The 19730-nt window shown below is 42.0% G+C and overlaps 1 protein-coding gene across 1 annotated transcript in view; it reads right to left on the bottom strand.

Annotated features, from left to right (window-relative positions):
• Positions 1-2066: 2066 nt before the first annotated feature.
• The window catches only part of TMEM207 (transmembrane protein 207), a 30860-nt gene continuing 13196 nt past the window's right edge, over positions 2067-19730 (bottom strand). The window contains exons 4-5 of the mRNA XM_073629102.1: positions 2542-2678; positions 2067-2276 (exon numbers count right to left, since the gene is read on the bottom strand). Of these exons, the coding sequence (XP_073485203.1) occupies positions 2119-2276; positions 2542-2678 (295 nt within the window). The 3' untranslated portion in view covers positions 2067-2118. The remainder of the gene's footprint in view (positions 2277-2541; positions 2679-19730) is intronic.

Genomic DNA, 19730 nt, shown 5'->3' with positions numbered 1-19730 from the left:
ATTTAGTTTTTTGTTTCTACTTTATCGGGCTGGTGATTCACACAATAGCAGGCTGGTTTAAAGTTTTTGGATAAGGCCCCTTTTCTATACCATTTCTATTACTTTACAAAATACAATATATTGCAGCTTACCACTCCCTAGATGTGGTGGCTGCATTAAAATGGTTCTAAAGGCTGAAGATTTTTTACCTGCATGCATTCTATGCATGCAGGTTAAAAACCTTCCCTGTGCAGCAGCCCCAGCCCCCCTAATACTTACCCGAGCTCTCTCGCAATCCAGCGATTTGCACAAGAGCATCATCTCTCTGGGGACTCTTCCTCCTCATTGGCCCATGCTGCTGTCAATCACCTCCAGTGAGGCAATGAGAGGGGGGTGGGGCCAAGCTGCTGCTCTGTGTGTCTGAATAGACACACAGAGCAGTGGCTCGGGAGCACACATGCTTGGGTGCCCCCATTGCAAGGTGCTTACTCTGGGGGCACTCAAAAGGAGGGAGGGGCCAGGAGTGCCGGCAGGGGACCCGAGAAGAGGAGGATTGGGGCAGCTCTGTGCAAAAGCAGGTAAGTATGACATGTTTTTTTTTGGGGGGGGGGGGGTTGGATTTAATATCACTTTATTTCCTTTTTTCTGCCTTCCTTTGAAGATCATACCATTAGCACACTGCCTGTCCTAGGGTAACAACACTTACTTATTGTATTATATTTATGGAGGCACAGCATTATTAACCTAGGACAGGAAGCGTTTGGGGCTACAGGACAATTTCCCCTTTTCTCATCTCCATAACATTTAGGGGAGAAGTAAACTGGGCAGGACTGGACAGTGATTGGGAGAGAGCAGAGATCAAAGGTCAGGACGTTAGGAGCACACTGGATCTTTGACAGCATCAACTGGTATATTTCTACAATTTGGAAACAAAGCTTGGGTAACTTACTGAATATGTTTTTGATTTGCCCTGACATAAACTTTAAGATTTTTTTTTCTTTCAAAGCATCAGTAAAATTAGTTTTTAGCTGCCATACCTTACCATATAGCATAAACACTACCAACTTGTGTACTACTACTTTGTATTTTAATAATTTGAGAAATTCATTGCTATGGAGAGACATGACTTTGTTTTCTTTGGGTACTTTCTCCTTCACAAATTATAGTTAACGAATTTCTAATTGCTTCATTACTTACACCTAAGTGATAATGGTGTAGATTGCACACCAGTGTCATATCTTTTAAAATAATCAATATTAATAGTCAAGCTATGCTCATTAGTATGCAAGAATTAACCAATGACATTTATTACCATGCTTAGTTTTGACAATCTCATATAAAGAGCAAGATTTTTTTGTGTGTGTGTGTGTTTAGATTGATAAACAGAAAGGAACAAAATGGTGCAGTGCAGCAAAACAGATTTTCTGTGTTTAAGATCACAATACACTAAGTAAGAACGATCAAAACTTTTATTCACATTTACAGTTTGGCTAATAGCTAACTGTTCAAGTTTATTTGTGTCTTTTTACAGATAACTACTAAAATTTATTGATTACTTAATGTGCAAATAAAATTCTCACAAACATTTCTGTATATTATGCATGAAGGAGTATACCTTTTTTCCATTTGGCTTGAATGCTGAGATGATGTAATTACAAGTATTGAAATAATTTCTAAACGTTTTTCTAGTCTAAAGTGCAAGCAGAATTGTTTTCATAAAGGCAAAAGCTATGTGCAATATTCAGTAACCACAGAAACCAAAATTTCTTGTCTAGCTAAAATCTAAGTTCTCGTTATGATCCTTCACTGAACAATCATTATTTAGATGATTTAAAGGAGATGCCCAAAAGGTAAGGTCTGGTGGAGTAAAGTGAGGCAGACAGCGAGCATTTAGCTCTGTTCCTCAATTCATTTGATCCTCAAAATTAAGTACCTGGTATTAGGACTGTCTACGCTCAACTTCCTGGGCCAACCTTTGCCTTTACTGTACCCAGTTCCATAGAAAGTGATTAAAAAAATCTGCGACCCTAAGGCAGGTAAAGACATGGACTGACAGATAACACTCTCCTCATCCAGCTTTATTAATCCCTGCTAAGTGGACTTCTCCTTTGCTTCAGAAAGCTAATAAATTAATTGTGGTCATAATTCAAGCTGGGTTTTATTTGTCGAAAACAGTTCTTCATAGGAAGGAGGGGCTCCAGACTCTAGCCCCCCAAGATTTACAGCACAAAATGTGGTATCTGAAGTTTCATGTGAAGTCCATGTCTGATAATTAGAATGTTTTGAAATTTCTTTTCCTAGAAGAAAAAAAAGCTGCTTTTATTTTTTTTTACACAGATGATATATGTAAAAAGAATGTGTGCACCACCTACTGTACATCAAGTGTAAATTTCATGAACTTCAACTGTGTTCTCAATAAATGTTCTAGTTAATGCATGAATATACTCACTGCTGTAGTTACCAATATTTAATCATTTTTCTTTATCGGCAAGGCTATTGTGTAAAGATTTCCACCACTTGATTATATATTTAGCTCAATGCACAATTGTTGTTCATTATTACCCTGTAAGGAATCCAAGCCACTTAATGTGACAACAGTAACCATTTTTCTGGAGAGTCTTCTTCTCTTTGTCTGACACTGGAGGCAACAGTCCACCAAACAACGGACCAACACAATCAGAAGCACAACCAGGAATACCCTGCAACATATAACACATACATATGGAACATACACTACATATGGAACATTAAATTGGTTGTATGACTATATATGCATAACGTTTAAAGGCTAAGCCAAAATGTATATATTTATAACCTTGGGCTTCAGTGGTATAACTAAATCCCATTCTTCCCAGATGAAATATTGCGTAGGCAATATTTTCAGAAATGTACAAGTTTCTTTGCACGTTTGCAGTTTAATAACAAACTTTTGATGTTTTTCAGTGCTATAAAATTGTGACAATTGTATTATGAACACATTCAGAATTAAAAGATTTGTCCTGGATAATCTTCATTTTTTTCAGATCTAGTTTTACTTTAACTGTAGTCTATAGTAAAATAACTGTATTGAACTTATTTGGTAAGCCAAATAAAAAAAAGTGTAAATGCTAATAACCTATAGCAACCTAATCCTATAGCCTCTAATCAGAATTTATATTTTATAATTTTATTGCAAAGGAAATCAGATTATTTTGATAAAGGTCACTAGGTTAAACTGCATACAATAGACCCAGCCCTTTTTCTGTTGCACGCATCTGACAAATCTCGGAAAGCATACAAACGATCATTAATACCTCATCTGCTTGATGCAGCGAAGGCCTGCATCCCCCTGTACTGGAAATCCACACAAGCCCCCCCCATTAGTTTATGGATTAGGAAAGTTGAAGAAATCAAAAAAATGGAGGATCTAATCCTCTCGGCCCGTCACCAAAATGAACGTTTCACCAAGAAATGGTTCATTTGGAATGTCTTCTTCTTTTCAGATGAAGGTCAGACACTCCTGGGGAGGGACACGACTGATTAACATAGTTACACCTATTATACAGATAGGTATATGAGTCTATGGATACCGCCTGACGTTACCACCTTGTTCCTTGATTCGCGGGGGGGGGGGGGCGCGCGTACTGCCTCGGTGTGCTGAGGTTGTCCCAATCCCCTCTTCCCCAGGCTCTTCTTCCCCCTTTCCCCTCTGTTCCCCTTCTCCCCGCCTTTCTTTCTCTCATTCCTTCTCTCTACTTTCTGTTTTCTGTTCTTATTTAGACCACGGTGGTTGTAGAGGGTATTTACTGGTGCCCCGTGACCTGCGTGGTCACGGAACCGCTCGACAGTTCTAGTGCAACCTGGAATAGGTTGCCCTTTAGTTTCAACAGGGGTCTTGGCTAGAAACAGTCCTATTGTCAGGATCACTGTACTCCATTTACTGTTGTATTTCTGTCTTTTTATTAGATAGATCGTGACACAGGACTTCGCCCATCCCATTGTATGATAATTTGTTCATGTATGATCTCGAGATGCTGTATTTCGTTTGTCTTGTGTCCATTCTTTAAATAAAAAATTTGGAAAAAAAAATAAACTGCATACAATGTTTCCATTCTGTTTTCCTGTGCTATGTGAAAGCAGAGCCACTAGACCAGCTATTCCTAACTAGGGTTCCATGGAATCCTTGGGTTCCTTCAGGAGTTGCTAGGGGTTCCTTGAGCTGTGACTTTTTTACCTCCCATACCTTTTTTTTTTTACCTCTCATAGTGCCTGCATAGTTCCAGGTCCTACTTGGCAGAGTAGCATCATAGCACCATTTTTTTAGCCATCTGTAAGAGTGGCATTCTGACCATTACTGAAAGGAGGCCATTCTTCCCACTGAATACCAATATAAGGGGATTTTTCCACTGAACCCAAATAAATTAGTATTTTGCAGGGATTTCCTGAGGCCTGAAAATAATGGTAATGGTTCTTCTGTGGTAAAATGGTTGAGAAAGTCTGCCCTAGGCTGTGCCATGTCTGCTTAGAAATGGTTGTACTCTCCATAGATACCTGAAATGACTCGGCTTGAAGACATCAGAGAAGTTTATTCATGAATGCTTGACAGATCTTGGTAGACTGATCAGTTAGGCCAGTACGTATAACAATAGCTAAGTCCTCAGAGGAGGAGCCAAGACAGATTGCTAATCAGCCATTTTCCTTAGGAAAACAAAGAATGGGCTAATAAACCAGTTATATTTCAAAACTACGGAAGCGAGAGAGAATCAAATTTTTTAAAATAACTTTACATCAGTAAAGTGCACTATCAGCTGTTACATGATAAAAAGTAATGACAGTAAAACTAGTGGTGTGCACCAGCATTGTAACATTTAGAATCAGAATATAGAACAATTACTACAGAAAGGAACTGCTGTGCTGATTGATTTGTGTATAGATGTCACTTATTAAGCTGCTGAACACAATGACATCACTGTCACTTTGAATGTTAAAATATTCATATAGCACACATGAAAGTATTTTATTTGTCTGGTAAACTTCTGTGTGAGTTTACATGAATTTGTATGTCCAGTTATAACTCATTAGAATGTTGGAAGAAACACATATAGTCTCAAATGCATTTAATTACATTTACATTTCTTTCCTTTGGCCAATGGGTTACCTAGGGTAAGCAATACCATTACTGGGATAAGTGTAATTATTTCCATAAAATGACCAAATTCCCTGTGTGTTAAATTTCCCTGAAGTGGTGTCACAGTGGTAGGGGATCCTCTGTGTCGCCAGATGAATGTAGGTCCTAAAGAGGTCTCAGGTGCTGGATCAATTGCCTAGTGCTCAGGGTTGCCAATCATTTGTATTTCAATAAACAGAAACAAAAAATAAAACACACTGATTTCTTCCAGGGGCGTAACTAGAAATAGCAGGGCTCCATAGCAAAATGTTGTATGGGGTCCCCCTGCAAACAGCCCCCCCCCCACAGCTGCCCTAGTTTCAATGCAGAGTGACCTGTGCCACATACAGCGTGACCTGTGCCCAATACAGCGTGACCTGTGCCACATACAGCGTGACCTGTGCCCAATACAGCGTGACCTGTGCTCAATACAGCGTGACCTGTGCCCCATACAGCGTGACCTGTGCCCAATACAGCCTGGTCTACCTGTGCCCCATACAGCCCCACCTATGCAGAGGAAGAGGCAAGCCACCCGGATCAGCAGAGAGCGGGATTGCCGGGAAAGCTGTAATAGCTTTCATTTGAAGTTCCTGTCTTCCCGGGGCTCATCGTCACATAGCCCCACCTCTTGGCCCGACGCCTTTGATGACGTCACATGTTCCGCATTGGATCGGCGTTCTGTCTATCAAAGGCACCGGGCCAAAAGCTGGAGCTATGTGACGTGAGCCCCGGGAACACTGGAAGTTCTAATGAAAGCTCTTACATCGGGCAATTCAGCACTCTGCTGAAACGGACAGCTTGCCTCTTCCTTTCCTCTCTCTTCCCCTGGCTGGGAGACTGTGCCGGCGGTGCTCTCATCCTCACTGGGCCCCACTCGGCTGCGGACCCCATAGCGCCCGCATGGGTCGCTATGGTGGTAGTTACGCCCCTGATTTCTTCTGTCTGTAAAAGTCTATAACAATACGGAGGTTGTCAGTGCAGAATTTTTTCCTCTCCTAGTGACCAAATGTCTCCAGGCCCCAGTCTCTCTGCATGAAGAGGACATATGCTGCATGATCTCCTCTGCCTTCCGTCTTATCACCTGTGTCCATCCAGCCCCACACTAAAACCCCCAACATGCAATGGGATAGTGCTGTACCTGTGAAAGCGGTTCAGTGAGAACTGGGTGGAAGGATTTAATCTAAGGCCTGAGCCTTAGGGGGACTGGCCTGGGATAGGCTTATCTGGTGATTACATCTTTTGAACACTGAGCACTCTCCCCTCTCTATTCCCCCCTCCCTTCCCCAGCCCATTCCTTTCCTCTCTTTCCCCCCACCTCCCTTCTCCCTCTCCACCCTCTACCGCTCCCTCCCCCCCTCTATTTCTCTTCCCTCTCTCTCCCCTCCTCCCCACATCCGTTCTCTCTCTCTTTCACTCCTCCCTTCTCTCTCTCTAACTCCCCTCTGCATTCTCCCCCCCATGCCCTCTCTGCCTTACCACTCTCTCCCTTACCCTATCTCTCTCTTTCCTTCACCCCTCTCTCTCTTCCTCACCCCCCCTCTCCTTTTACTCTCTCTTCCTATTTTCTCACTTAGTTCATCCCCCTCCTTTCTCTCTCCCTCTTCACTCTCTCTCCTTTCTCACAACCCTTCTCTCACCTTTTCCCTCCCTCACCCCCCTCTCTCTCTATCCCCCCACTATCATCCTGGCTTCTGCGTTCTACCCACTGCGTCGTATGTCACTTACGCCTGACCTCTGCACTCTTTACATGTTGTATGTTACATAGTACTGACCAAAGTGTTCATTGTCTCAACTGTTCTTCTTTAGGATAGGCTCAGTCAGACAAAGTGATATCTTTTGGATGCAGAAAAGCATAAGTAATTTAATTTTTTTTTTTGTTAATGATTCTTTGTCCTGAGGTTTATATGTATCTGTGAGACTGACAAAGCATTTAGGAGTACAAGGACTGTGGCATATGTGTGCAGGGTATACCGGTGACTAGGCTCAGGTCTTGTTTATTTATCCCTCTTTAAGCCTCTTAAACTGTTAGGCTCAACCTGACCATGACCATCATTTTCCACAGTGTGCTATACTACATGCACTGCAGAACTAGTTTTTCGCCACCATTGCAAGGTTCCCCAGGTCTTTCATAACAATATATAATATTATAGTATTGAAATTGTTTATGAGACAGTGCAAAACATTTCTATTCTATTTGTTTTGGGAGATTTTTGGTGTTTTTAGTATTGCTGAGTGCAGCCGTCTGTTTTGGATATTTAAGCACAGATTAACATTTATCAATTAAGGTTTTTAATTGTAAGGCCTGTCAGATTACTTGTTATGGGTATGTTTAAATCCTGTTTAAATGTTGATTTTGTTTGTTTCTAATAGCAGTTGGTAGTAATAATATTAAAATTATAATTATTTCTTCTAATAACAGTTGCTATCAATATTATTTTTACTACAGGTACTTTTTTTTACTAATTTATGTAGCACTTTCTGTCAAATTTCAGGTTGGCAGTAAAAAAAAAATGTTATTTAATTTTCCATGTTTTAGCAGTAGAAAAAAGTATTGGGGGACAACATTTTGCTGAAATCTACCAAGTTTAACCAAATTTTTAGGGAAATAAAAACCAAAATTGGTGCTCACTTCCAAACATTGCCATTAAAATTGGATAATAAGTTGAAGGAGTTTAATGTAATTAAATTGTGGTTTGCAGGAAGAAACGAAGATCACTGTGAAAATGCGATGATCCTCATCATCACATACTGCATACCTTTTCAATTCAACAGGATGTTGCAGTTGAAAGATGCAGCAAAGCCAGTAGTAATTTGGGCATGGTTATCACCAACTATAATCCTTATTATGATTCAAATCCTTACGTTCATTCTTTGGTGTAAACACCACTTTTTTCCCAAAAAAAAGCTAAGAAACCCAGTAATTGATAAGAAGTGATACAGCTGTAACTTTCCAAAAAGTCCTGTGATAATTGATAATTTAGGTAAATTATCAGCTGGTTGAAATGATTCAATAAATCATAACATATAGCATTTTATAGCATATAGTCTTATACACAGGAACTTTACCAATACTTTATAAATCTGGGGACAAGAGTGGAATACTGGGCAAAATTATAAGAAACTCTAAGCAAGGCATGCCTTGAATGATAACTGTTACAGTTACTAGTATGCTTACAGTATGTCAGCTTTCAACTGAAGTGGCAAGCCATCAAATAGTTGGTGTCATAGCTGATCACATGTGTAGCACCATGACAACTGCAGATCAAACGGAGGCTAAGATGACAGCTTCCTTGACTGTAAAGAATAGGAGGGTTTAGTTCTGCTTTTAGAGTCTTTAGAGTCTATTTACATTAGTACTGGAAATCGTGCGACTTAAGAACAACATTGAGTGCGCCTTTGATTCGACTTTACACATAATGGACCTAAGTATCATCCAAGTTGCACCAAAGTAGCGCAGGCACCTTTTCAAAATTGCTGCAACTTTAGGTCGCACCACTCTGAATGAGTGCCATTGAAAAAAATGGGCTGTCATGTTCAAAGTCACATGACAAGTCGCACAAGTGTGAACAGAGCCTAAGGCTGGGTTCACATATGTGCGAATTGGATGCAGTTTTCCTCGCATCCAATTTGCATGACATGCAAGTGTTCCTGACTCGCAATGGAGCCGGTTCACACATGTCCGGGGTGGCCGTGGCCCGCATTACAAAAGAGTCTTGTGCGTCTTTGTGCCTGATTCAGGTGCAAATTCAGGCAAAATTTTGGACCTGATTTGCACCTGAACAGGGATGCACTGAACCCCATGCTGGGAACTGCGGCTTCACATATATGAACCCAGGCCTAAAGCCACGTACACAGGCTTAGATTTTTGGATGACCAAACATCCGTTTTTTATGGCATGCTAGTCTCATGTCAAAAGTGAAGAGGTTACTCACAATACGAAAATTTTCATAGGACAGAATACAACGTCAGAAGTGACGTAATGTGTTGAATAGTTCTGTATGTATTCTTTTATTTCTGAGCATGCATAGTCTTGCTCTTACTATTTTTTTCCTACGAAAACCATACTAATGAAACGAAAATTGGACACTGAGTTCACATCCAACAAAAATTTTATAGTCTGCACATCCAGCTTTTGTCTGACGAAAAAGTGAAATCGGCTGTCGAAAGCACCGTACTAATGATCCGAAAATCGGCAGACAGCTCGTCGTACAAATTTTTCCATTCGATTTTCGTATCGTGTGTATGGGCCTTAAGTCTTCATGCCTGATGTATAGCAGCATTATACAACTAACATTGCAAGCCAGACTTCACCGATGCAGTCCAATCTTTATCAGTATTATTTAGCACTAGGGACGAGCCGAACACCCCCCGGTTCGGTTCGCAGCAGAACATGCAAACAGGAAAAAAATTGGTTCGAACACGCGAACACTGTTAAAGTCTATGGAACACGAACGTGAAAAATCAAAAGGGCTACCTTTAAAGGCTTATTTGCAAGTTATTGCCATAAAAAGTGTTTGGGGCCCCGGTCCTGCCCCACATTAATGCTTAAAGTGAATCAATAAAAATGAAATATTCCTTTAAATATCATGCCTGGGGGGTTCCTTAGTATGCCTGTAAAGTAGTGCATATTTCCCATGTTTATAACAGTGCCACAGAAAAATAAAATTTAATTTACAACTGCTCGCGGCTGTAATGTATTCTCGGATCCCGGCAATATAAATAAAAATACCAAAAATACCAAACAAAAATGGCGTGGATGTCCCCCTCAAAATCCATACCAGGCCCTTCAGGTCTGGTAAAGATATTAAGGGGACCCCACGCCCAAATTTTTAAAAAAGTGGCGTGGAGGTCCCCCAGGCACTATATACTCTGCACAGCAATATATATACTATAAGGCCCTATATACTCTGCAAAAAATTGGGCCTTAGGTGTTGGTGGTACCAGAACACTGTAAGCCCTCACAGTTACTCTTGTTGGGCACAGGAACGGGCCCTGCAGTGAAATATTATATCAAGAATTGTAATTACATGCCCCTGTTAAACAGGGTCAGAAAAATTGGAGTCTGTACCTATCATTAGCATGTTGCAAAGCCTCCTGGACTTGTGCCCAAGTGGAACGAAGACCACGGAGATGCTCCTCTAATGCAGGAATACTCTGCGGAACAAATGAGTCAGGCAACCTGGAAGGTTGGAAACTATAGTTCGCCATAAACGGGGACAATCAGGAAGCAGAATTTAAGGCACTATTGTGAGCAAACTCCGCCCATGTAAGAGGTCTGACCAGTTATGATGGTCAGAAATATAGCAACGTAGGAATTGCTCCAAGGACTGATTGGCTCTTTCTGCGGCCCCATTAGACTGCAGGTGATACGCAGAGGAGAAAGCAAGCTGAATTCCCAACTGTACACAAAAGGTTTGCCAACACCGGGACACAAACTGACTACCCCTGTCTGAGACAATCACCTTGGGTAGCCCATGTAAGCTAAAGATCTTCCTGTGCAAAAATGGAAGCCAGTTCCTTAGAAGTGGGCAACTTCTTAAGCGGAATACAATGAGACATTTTCTAGAACCAGTCAACCACCATAAGGATAACTGTGTTGCCCTGGGAGTTGGGTAACTCCACAATGAAATCCATAGACAGGTGGGTCCAGGGCCTCTCTCCATTGGGTATGGGTTGTAGGAGGCCCACTGGAAGGTGTCATGGAATCTTACTCTGAGCACACACAGAACAGGCAGCTACGAAGGCGGTTACATCAGCACGTAGACTAGGCCACCAGAATTGTTGTGAAATGGCCCAAAAGAGTTGATTCTTTCCAAGGTGTCCAGCAGCCTTGGGAGAATGGTAAGTCTGGAGCACGGCAGTACAGAGACTCTCTGGGACAAAGCAGCGGTCAGAAAGTTTCTCAGAAGGAGCATGGACCTGAGCAGCAAGAATTTTGTCACCCAAAGGAGAAGTGAGACTGGTGCAAACCATAGCCAAAATATGATCAGGAGGAATCACAGGAACCAGAACAAACTCCATCTTGGAAGTGGAGGAAAATTATTATGACAAAGCGTCAGCCCTTACATTCTTAGTACCAGGTAAAAATGAGACTGTAATTGAAACTAGACAAGAAAAGAGCCCATTACGCATCTTCTGGGAGAGAGGCGTTTAGCCTCAGACAAGAAGAGTGGTACCTTCGAGGAGATGTCTCCATTCTTTCAGGCTGAAATGGTCACTAACAGCTCTCTGTCACCAATCTTGTAATTGCACTCCGCAGGTGACAATTTATTGGAACAGTAGCCACAAGGATGCATAGCGCTCTCAGAGGTAGTGCGTTGAGATAGAAGGGCGCCAACTCCAGTCTCAGAAGCATCAACCTCAAGGAAAACAGGTAACGTAGGATCAGGATGTGTCAGCACAGGGGCAGAAACAAAGGAAGCCTTGAGACTCTCAAAGGCCTTAATGGACTCCGGAGACCAACTCTGTGGGTTACCATCATTTCTGGTCATTTCAGTCAAGGGCTTGACCAGAGACGAGAAGTTACAAATTAACTGATAATAGTTGGCAAAGCCAAGAAAACGCTGCAGAGGATGTAAACCAATACGATCAGGAGGAATCACAGGAACCAGAACAAACTCCATCTTGGAAGTGGAGGAAAATTGTCATGACAAAGCGTCATCCCTTACATTCTTAGTACCAGGTAAGAATGAGACAATGTAATTGAAACTAGACAAGAAAAGAGCCCATTGTGCATCTTCTGGGAGAGAGGCGTTTAGCCTCAGACAAGAAGAGTGGGGCATTGTAGGACTGCTAAAAGTTTCTCTGGGTCCATCAAAAAAACAGCAGTGGAAATGACATAACCCAGGAATTTAACCTGTTCAAGATGGAATTCACACTTCTCCAATTTACAATAGAGATTGTTCTCTCTTAGTTTCTGAAGCACACAACAGACATCCATGTGGTGGCTCTCCAGGGACTTGGAAAATATGAGGATATAGTCGAGATAAACCACCACACATAACTGCAACAAATCTCAGAGGACTTTGTTAATAAATTCCTGGAAAACTGCCAGGGCATTACAAAGGCCAAAAAGGCATTACAGGGTACTCATAATGGCCTGTTCCACTAGTAGCAATTTTCCTCTAGTCGCCCTGCTTAATCCTCATGAGATTGTATGCCCCTCTCAAACCAAGCTTTGTGAAAACCATTGCTCCCTTAAGGCGGTCAAATAACTCCGTAATCATCGGAATCTGATAGGCAATCTTAATCGCGAAACTATTGAGACCCCAATAATCAATACAAGGTCTCAGTTCACCACTCTTCTTCTTCACAAAGAAGAAACCAGCACCAGCAGGAGATGAGGATTTGCAGATGAAACCTCGAGAAAGTGCATCTGCAACATACTGGCCTTATCCTCCAAGTCCGACAAAGAGTAAACCCGGCCATGAGGGGGTATGGCACCAGGTTGAAGGTCAATTGCGCAATCATACGACCGGTGTGGAGGTAAACTACTGGCTTGACCTTTGTCAAAGACATCACTAAAATCACGGTACTCCTCTGGCAGGAAGGAGAGTGAAGAGGTGCACAGGACCTTGGCTACCTTCTGGAAGCATGTCTTACTGCATTGTGGTGACCAGGAGAGAACCTCAGCACAGAGCCAATCAAAATAAGGGTTGTGCCTCTGTAAACCAAGGATAACCAATAACCAGTGGAAACTTAGGTGAGGAAATAACTTGGAATTGGATTATCTCATGATGAAGAGCCCCTACGGCCATAGACAGCGACAACTCTTGAGTCACGTGGGCAGGCTGTAGAGGTCTCCAATCAAGAGCCTCAATGGCAAGTGGTGTGTCACGCAGCTGCAGCGGAATCTAGTGCTTCGATACAAAGGTAGCATCAATGAACAGGCCTGCAGCCCCAGAGTCGATTAGAGCTTGTAACTCGATGGACAACTCAGCCCAAGAAAGGGTAACTGAAACCAGGGGCTTATCCTTCTGGATAACTGGGGACGAAACAACACCATCTAAGGTCTGTCAGTGACAGGACCTCAAGGTTCGTGCGTTCCCTGAACGGATAGGACAAGACTTCAAAAAGTGACCTGCCTGGTCACAATAAAGGCACAATCTCTCCCTCCTGCTAAGGGTTTTCTCATCTGCAAAGAGACACGTGAAGCCCAAGTGCATGGGTTCATCTTCACTTACCGATTCGGTACCAGGAGGCATGGGAGGTGAGGGAGGCTAGGGTGGGACTGCAAAGCTCAGAGACAAATGTACAGGAGGCTTCTGCAAGCGCTACTTTAAAGAGAGTCTTTCTCTGAGTCTGAAGTCAATGAGGATGGCAAACGTGATCAACTTCTCCTGCTCAGTGGGTATATCTCGGGCTTGTTAAATAATAGTGTAGCGCTATGTGTATAAATAAATGATAGATGTTACACAAATAGACAGTGAGCAAAGTTCTAGTAATCCCTTCCAGGGCTAGAATAATATAGAAACAACAGTAAGTGCTTCAAAATAGCATTTGGGATCCAGTGAATATAATAAACCAATAATACAAAAAATAGTGTGATAAATCTGAAAAATCATACATATGTGACGAATCAACCAATATAGTCCGTAAATAAAAATTGATAGTGACTAGTGAAATAGAAGACCACCACCAAAAAGTCTATGAGGGTTGTGTGTTGAAAAATTAAACTCCCAAGCTTCCTCGTAGAAAAAATTAATCACTTCTGGCAGATGAATAAAGGGATGGATAAGGAACCACGGATGGATGGAGGGTCTAAATAGGTGGCGGGACCATCACCGGAGCATCAAAAGAGGCTTACCAGAATCAGGTGACTTGAAAAGACCTACATCTTACAAGTCTCAGGAAGCTTAATTGACCACCAGGTCTGGCAAGATGAATCGTCAGATATCCTCAGCTTCCAATAGAGGGAGGGGTCTCACCACAGCTTCAAACGTCCCCAAATGGTCCAACAGGCCAAACGGATGTTTCAAATACCATGCGAGAAATAAAGCTCACATGGCATGATAACGTTTAAAAACATCAATTTATTAAAACAATAAAGGAAACACTCACATAATAGGAGATTGCAAACAGCTCAAAACAGATCAAACGCGGTTATCGTGAGGGGTCCACCCGACATGTTTCGGCTACAAAGCCTTCATCTGGGTTGTGGAGCCCCCCACCTCACCGCTATTTAAACAAGAAATGACCCCCACTGGGAGTGTCACACTACCGGAAGTTGCACAGCTGATGTCATTTCCGGTTAATGAATAATAATGATTTACCATTAAACTATCCTAAATAAGAAAAATAATTGAAGGAGGCGACGGGCGGTATTGACCCGCCTTCATCAATATATATAAAGGCTAGATCGAATATTAGATATTATATAAACAGTCTGGTCGAATAATCTGGAAGTGTTCCGGATGTGCACCAAGCATCTCTCACAATACAGCCGGATCCTATAGGCTGAAGCGCCATTGCGCTCCGCCCACCTGATCCAGTGTGGCAATATGGGTGTGCGCGATGACAACATCCTCCGGAAATAATCCTGGATGCGCCTCAAGCCTCATTCTAGATATATCCAGATCCCATAGGCCGAAGCGCCGTCACGATCCGCCCACCGGATCTGGCCTCGGGATATGACATAGAGACATACCTCTTATAGAGGTAATACTTGAGGTGGGAGCTTGCATAGAGACTGGAGCAGCAGCAGGGATGGCCTGCAACACAGGTTGTACTGGATCAGCCACAGTGGGAGATTCCAGGTGAGCCGTGCGATTCAGGAGCGTTTGTAACGCCATGGCAAACTGATCCATGCGGTGATCCTGCTCATCCAATCTGGAAAAAATATTACCCACAAGTGAATTGACTGCATCTTCTGAATTCATGGCCTTCACCTAACGTCAGAAACCATGAATCAGACCGAGACAGAAGTACAGTTAAATCGCAGTTGTTTAATGATAAAAGTAAATAGAACCAACGTAGTCAAAACATAGCCAAAGTTCGGTAAGCAGAACGGATAGTCAGACAAGCCAGAAAGTCAGGAAGCCAGGGAACAGCGTAGTGGAACAGCAAGCAGGATCTGGAGCCAGAAGGAATTTCAGTCAAGCAAGTCTTTAGCAGGAACGCAGGAGATAGTCTCTGTGATGTTGACCAAGGCGAAGGCAGAGATCATCTGGGCTGGAAGGCCTAAGTAGGCAGGACTGACGAGCAGGATATCATCAACAAGTGAGTCACTGTGGAGAGATAGGAGCTGGCAATTAGCCGACAGCTGACCGGCCAGCTCAGAGAAGGAAGAGCTGAGCCCAGCCCTGACAGATCTGTCTGTTTACATTGACAGATCTCCATTCTGTCTCTGTGTGGAGTGATCGCGCGTGCCTGGCGGTCATCGCGACCACCGGGCACACGCATTGGCTCCGGCGTGGCACCTCGGTCATTTACCTTTGACTCGAACCGTGGGCTCATCCCTATTTAGCTCACAATTAACTTTGCTCCTTCTCCTGGTGCTGGCATACAATATACTGCAAACTTTTTTGCTACTGAATAGTATGCATTTCTACATTTTCCTATTTAAAAACTCAGGAGGAAAATGCTATATCCATGAAGCATGACAATGTGAACTATATGTCACAATCTTTCAGTAAAAACAGTGCTTACTGAATTGACGAGCATTGCATTTACCTGGTTTGCAGCTACAGATAAGTAAATGATAAGCTGTTGATTTTCTTTGCAGCGCAGCAAAGCAGAAACAAAACACTCAGTCAACAGTGAACATAAAGACCCAGGAAATGTGCTGACACCAGATTGCCTGTACAAAGCTGCATTACTGATATGAGTAATCTAATATTATGTGAGTCCAATCTCATTTCCAGAGAAGCCTATAATTCAGTTTTACCTCTGAATATTCATTTCTAGTCATGACAATACTGATGTTTTGGGGAATAAGTATTATTAGATATTTTGATGAGTGAGTCTCTGCTTTCTAGTGCTTTTGTCTATGAAGGTTTTCTTGCTGGAGATCACATTATCTAGTATGTGTTTTTTAACCACCCACAAATCATTATATTTCTCCACAATCTGAATAAGAATTAAAAATAATTAAATAATAATACTTTTATTAATATAAAAAAGCCTTAGTAAATACTAAAATAAGTGTCCAACGTTATATCCAGCACAATAAAGTGCATATGCAACGATCTCCTTGACTTTTTATACTAATAAGCAGGTCAGCGTGTTTTATCTTTATGGGGAATAGCAACACCCCTTCTCCATGCTCCTGCTGAGACCTGCATGACCGTATATAAGGAGTGGAAAGAATAGGAAGCATCTTCATTGCATAAAACCATTTTATTAACCACTTCAGCCCTGGAAGTTTTACCCCCCTTCCCGTATCCAGGCCATTTTTGCAATACAGCACTGCGTTAGTTTAACTGACAATTGTTCTGTCGTGTGATGCTGTACACAAACAAAATTTATGTCCTTTTTTTCCCCACAAATAGAGCTTTCTTTTGGTGGTATTTAATCACCTCTGCAATTTTTATTTTTTTGTGCTATAAACAATTAATTTTGGGAAAAAAAATATTTTTTACTTTATGCTAAAAAACATATTCAATAAAAAATGTAAAAAAAAAAAATTTCTTCATCAGTTTAGGCCAATATGTATTCTGCTACATATTTTTGGTAAAAAAAATGGTATATTGATTGGTTTGTGCAAAAGTTATAGCGTCTACAAACTAGGGGATATTTTTTTAAATTTTTACTTTTTTACATTTTTTTTTTTACTAGTAATGGCGGTGATCAGCGTTTTTTAGCGACATTGCAGTGGACAAATCGGACACCTAACTGACACTTTTGACAATTTTTGGGGACCAGTGACACTAATAAGTGATCAGTGGGAAACAATATGCACTGTAACTGTACTAATGACACTGGCAGGGAAGGGGTTAACATCAGGAGTGATCAAAGGGTTAAGTGTGCTCCTAGGGAATGTTTTCTAACTGTGGGGGGAATGCTGTGACTGGAGGAACACAGAATCTCCATCTTCCTCTCTCACAGAATGGTGGTCAGCCTTGTTTACATAGGCAGATTGCCGTTCTGCCTCTCCTGTGAACGATTATGGGTGACAAGTGGCCATTGTGGCCACCAGATTGGCTCCTGCTGAGCGGGTCGCAGTGCACGCCCCAGACCCACTGCACTAAATCACGTACCTATAGGTGATTTTGTGCAGGAGGGCTGCCCTGCGCAGTATATCTGTGAGGGGCAGTCTTTAAGTGGTTAAATTCCAATAAAAGAAACAATAACAGGCTTTCAAAAGGAATGCCCAGCCTGGCACTTAGGAACTAAGAGCATAACAGTATACTGCATCAGAGCCATGCACCCCTTTCACTTCCTGCGTGTGTGTGTTTTATTGCTGGATGATTAAATAAGCAAAAAAGCACTTTATTCCCTTACTGATTAAACAAGCATTGTAAATTGGAAGGATTTAAGTTGGACATCCTAGTGTTTTACATTCTTTTTATTAAATTTAATAAAAAACAATTACAAAACATAAACATAATAATATGCATCAAGTTTCTTCCCCATGAAGGAGGCAAGAGAGTGCAAAAGGTGAGGAAAACCCCACATCCAGCTCCATAAAAAACAAGAAGTAGGGAAGCAGGAAAAAATCTCAAGCTTCTAATCGTTGCTCCCCCAAACTCCCCCTCCCCCACCAGGTTCCGGTTGTCCTCCCCTTTCATTACCCCCCCCCCACCTCCCTGTGTTTGTGACCTAACAGCAACAGCATCAACCAAAAAAAAAGGAACATTGTTGTGCCAAAAAACAGGTATAATAACTTAGGACATTTACACCTCCACAGTTCTACCCATACCTTCCTTCACCATTATCATACCCATCCCACTTTTGGCATTCTCAACCCGTGCACCAAAAAAGTTTTCCTTCCTTCTTTCCCTTCCCTCCTTTCCTCTCTCTAAAAAATTCATCCAGTGATGAATGCTGCCCACTGGAGAGGTAAAGGAGGATGCTTGAAAATCCTGCCTACAACTGTGGTCAGCCTGTTCTGCAAAGGTAAGAAAATTGGAGGTGGAACCCTTCTTCAAAATAACATGGTGTCACAGCACCCTGAATTTTGTGCACGTGAATATGCACATCTCAGCCGATGCATGAGGGTGTCATTAACAATTAATGGCACTGCTGTGTATCTGCTAAAGGGCAGCATGTTTCTGTGGTGTTAGGAAAGCAATTTTGCGTGTATTTCCAGCACACACAAATGTGATCACAGGCTAAATGTCTCAGTTAAATTTGGTGTTCAGTGTAAATCTTTTCATTACATTGGAGCTTGGTGTACAATCTTTTCATTCACACTAGTGACCAGTGTAAAGGTCCCCCTTACATTGGTTGCCAGTGTAAATCCCTCTTTACATTGGTGGTTACTGTGAATGCTCCTATTACATTAGTGGTCAGTGTAAATCCCCGTTACATTGGTGGCTAGTGAAGAAACTCCGCTTTATATTGGTAATAATTTAAAAAATCCAGACTTGCAATTGTGGTCAGTTACAAATCCTCCCTTACATTGGTGGTGAGTGTAAATCTCCCTTAAATTGGTGGCCAGTGTAGAAATCCCCCTTAATTGGCTATCGATGTAAACTCCCCCATTACATTGGTTGTCAGTGTAAATTCTTCATAACATTGGTTATCAGTGTACCTTTCCCTTTACATTGGCGGAATTGCCCTTACACTGGTGGTCAGTGTAAATCCCCCTTTACATTGCCTTTACATTGGTGGTCAGTGTAAATCCCCCCTAACATTAATGGTCAGTGTAGAATGGTCACCTTACACTGGTGGTCAGTACAAATCTCCTAAACAATGGTTGTCAGTGCAAATCCCCCCTTACATGGAGGTCATTGTATATTCCCCCTTACACTATTGGTTGGTGTAAATGCTGTAATTACATTGGTGTCAGTGTTGAAATCCTCTTTTCTATTGGTGGGTGATGTAAAATCCCCCGTTACATGGTGGTCAGTGCAAATTCCCCCTCACATTGATGGTCAGTGTAAATCCCCCCTCACATTGGTGGTCATTGTAAATTCCCCATTACATTGGTGGTTATTGTCACTGATACCAGGAGTCCTAGGACCTCTAGGAGTTTTATGTCTATTGATGGGTCTCCTCACCTCCCCAGTCCATGGTGTGCAGGCAGTGAGGAGATGATGTTCTGTAACTTTTAGCAGCCATTTAGTGAGCAGTAATGCTGTGCACTAACCTCTTGTGAGCAATCATTGAGCGGTAAGGATATACAGTAACCTCTAGGAACCATCCAGTGAGCAGTAATAATGTACAGTAACCTCTAGCAACCAATTAGTGAGTGGTATAGATGTCAAGTAACCTCTAGCAATCAATCAGTGAGCAGTATTGATGTACAGTAATCTCTAGCAACCAATCAACAAGCAGAAGTCATGTGCTGTAACCTCTAGAAAATAAACAGTAAGCCATAATGTGTGCTCAAACCTCCAGCAGCCAGTCAGTGAGCGGTAATGATACACTGTAACCTCTGGCAACCAATCGCAATTGCTGCCTGATCTGATTCAGTAAACCGATTTTGATTCTAGCTGCTATT

This window comes from Aquarana catesbeiana, linkage group LG04 (genome assembly GCF_042186555.1).
Source record: "Aquarana catesbeiana isolate 2022-GZ linkage group LG04, ASM4218655v1, whole genome shotgun sequence".
Classification (NCBI taxonomy): domain Eukaryota; kingdom Metazoa; phylum Chordata; class Amphibia; order Anura; family Ranidae; genus Aquarana; species Aquarana catesbeiana.
The sequence above is the reverse complement of the archived record's forward strand: the minus strand, read 5'-3'. Positions and strand labels throughout refer to the sequence as shown.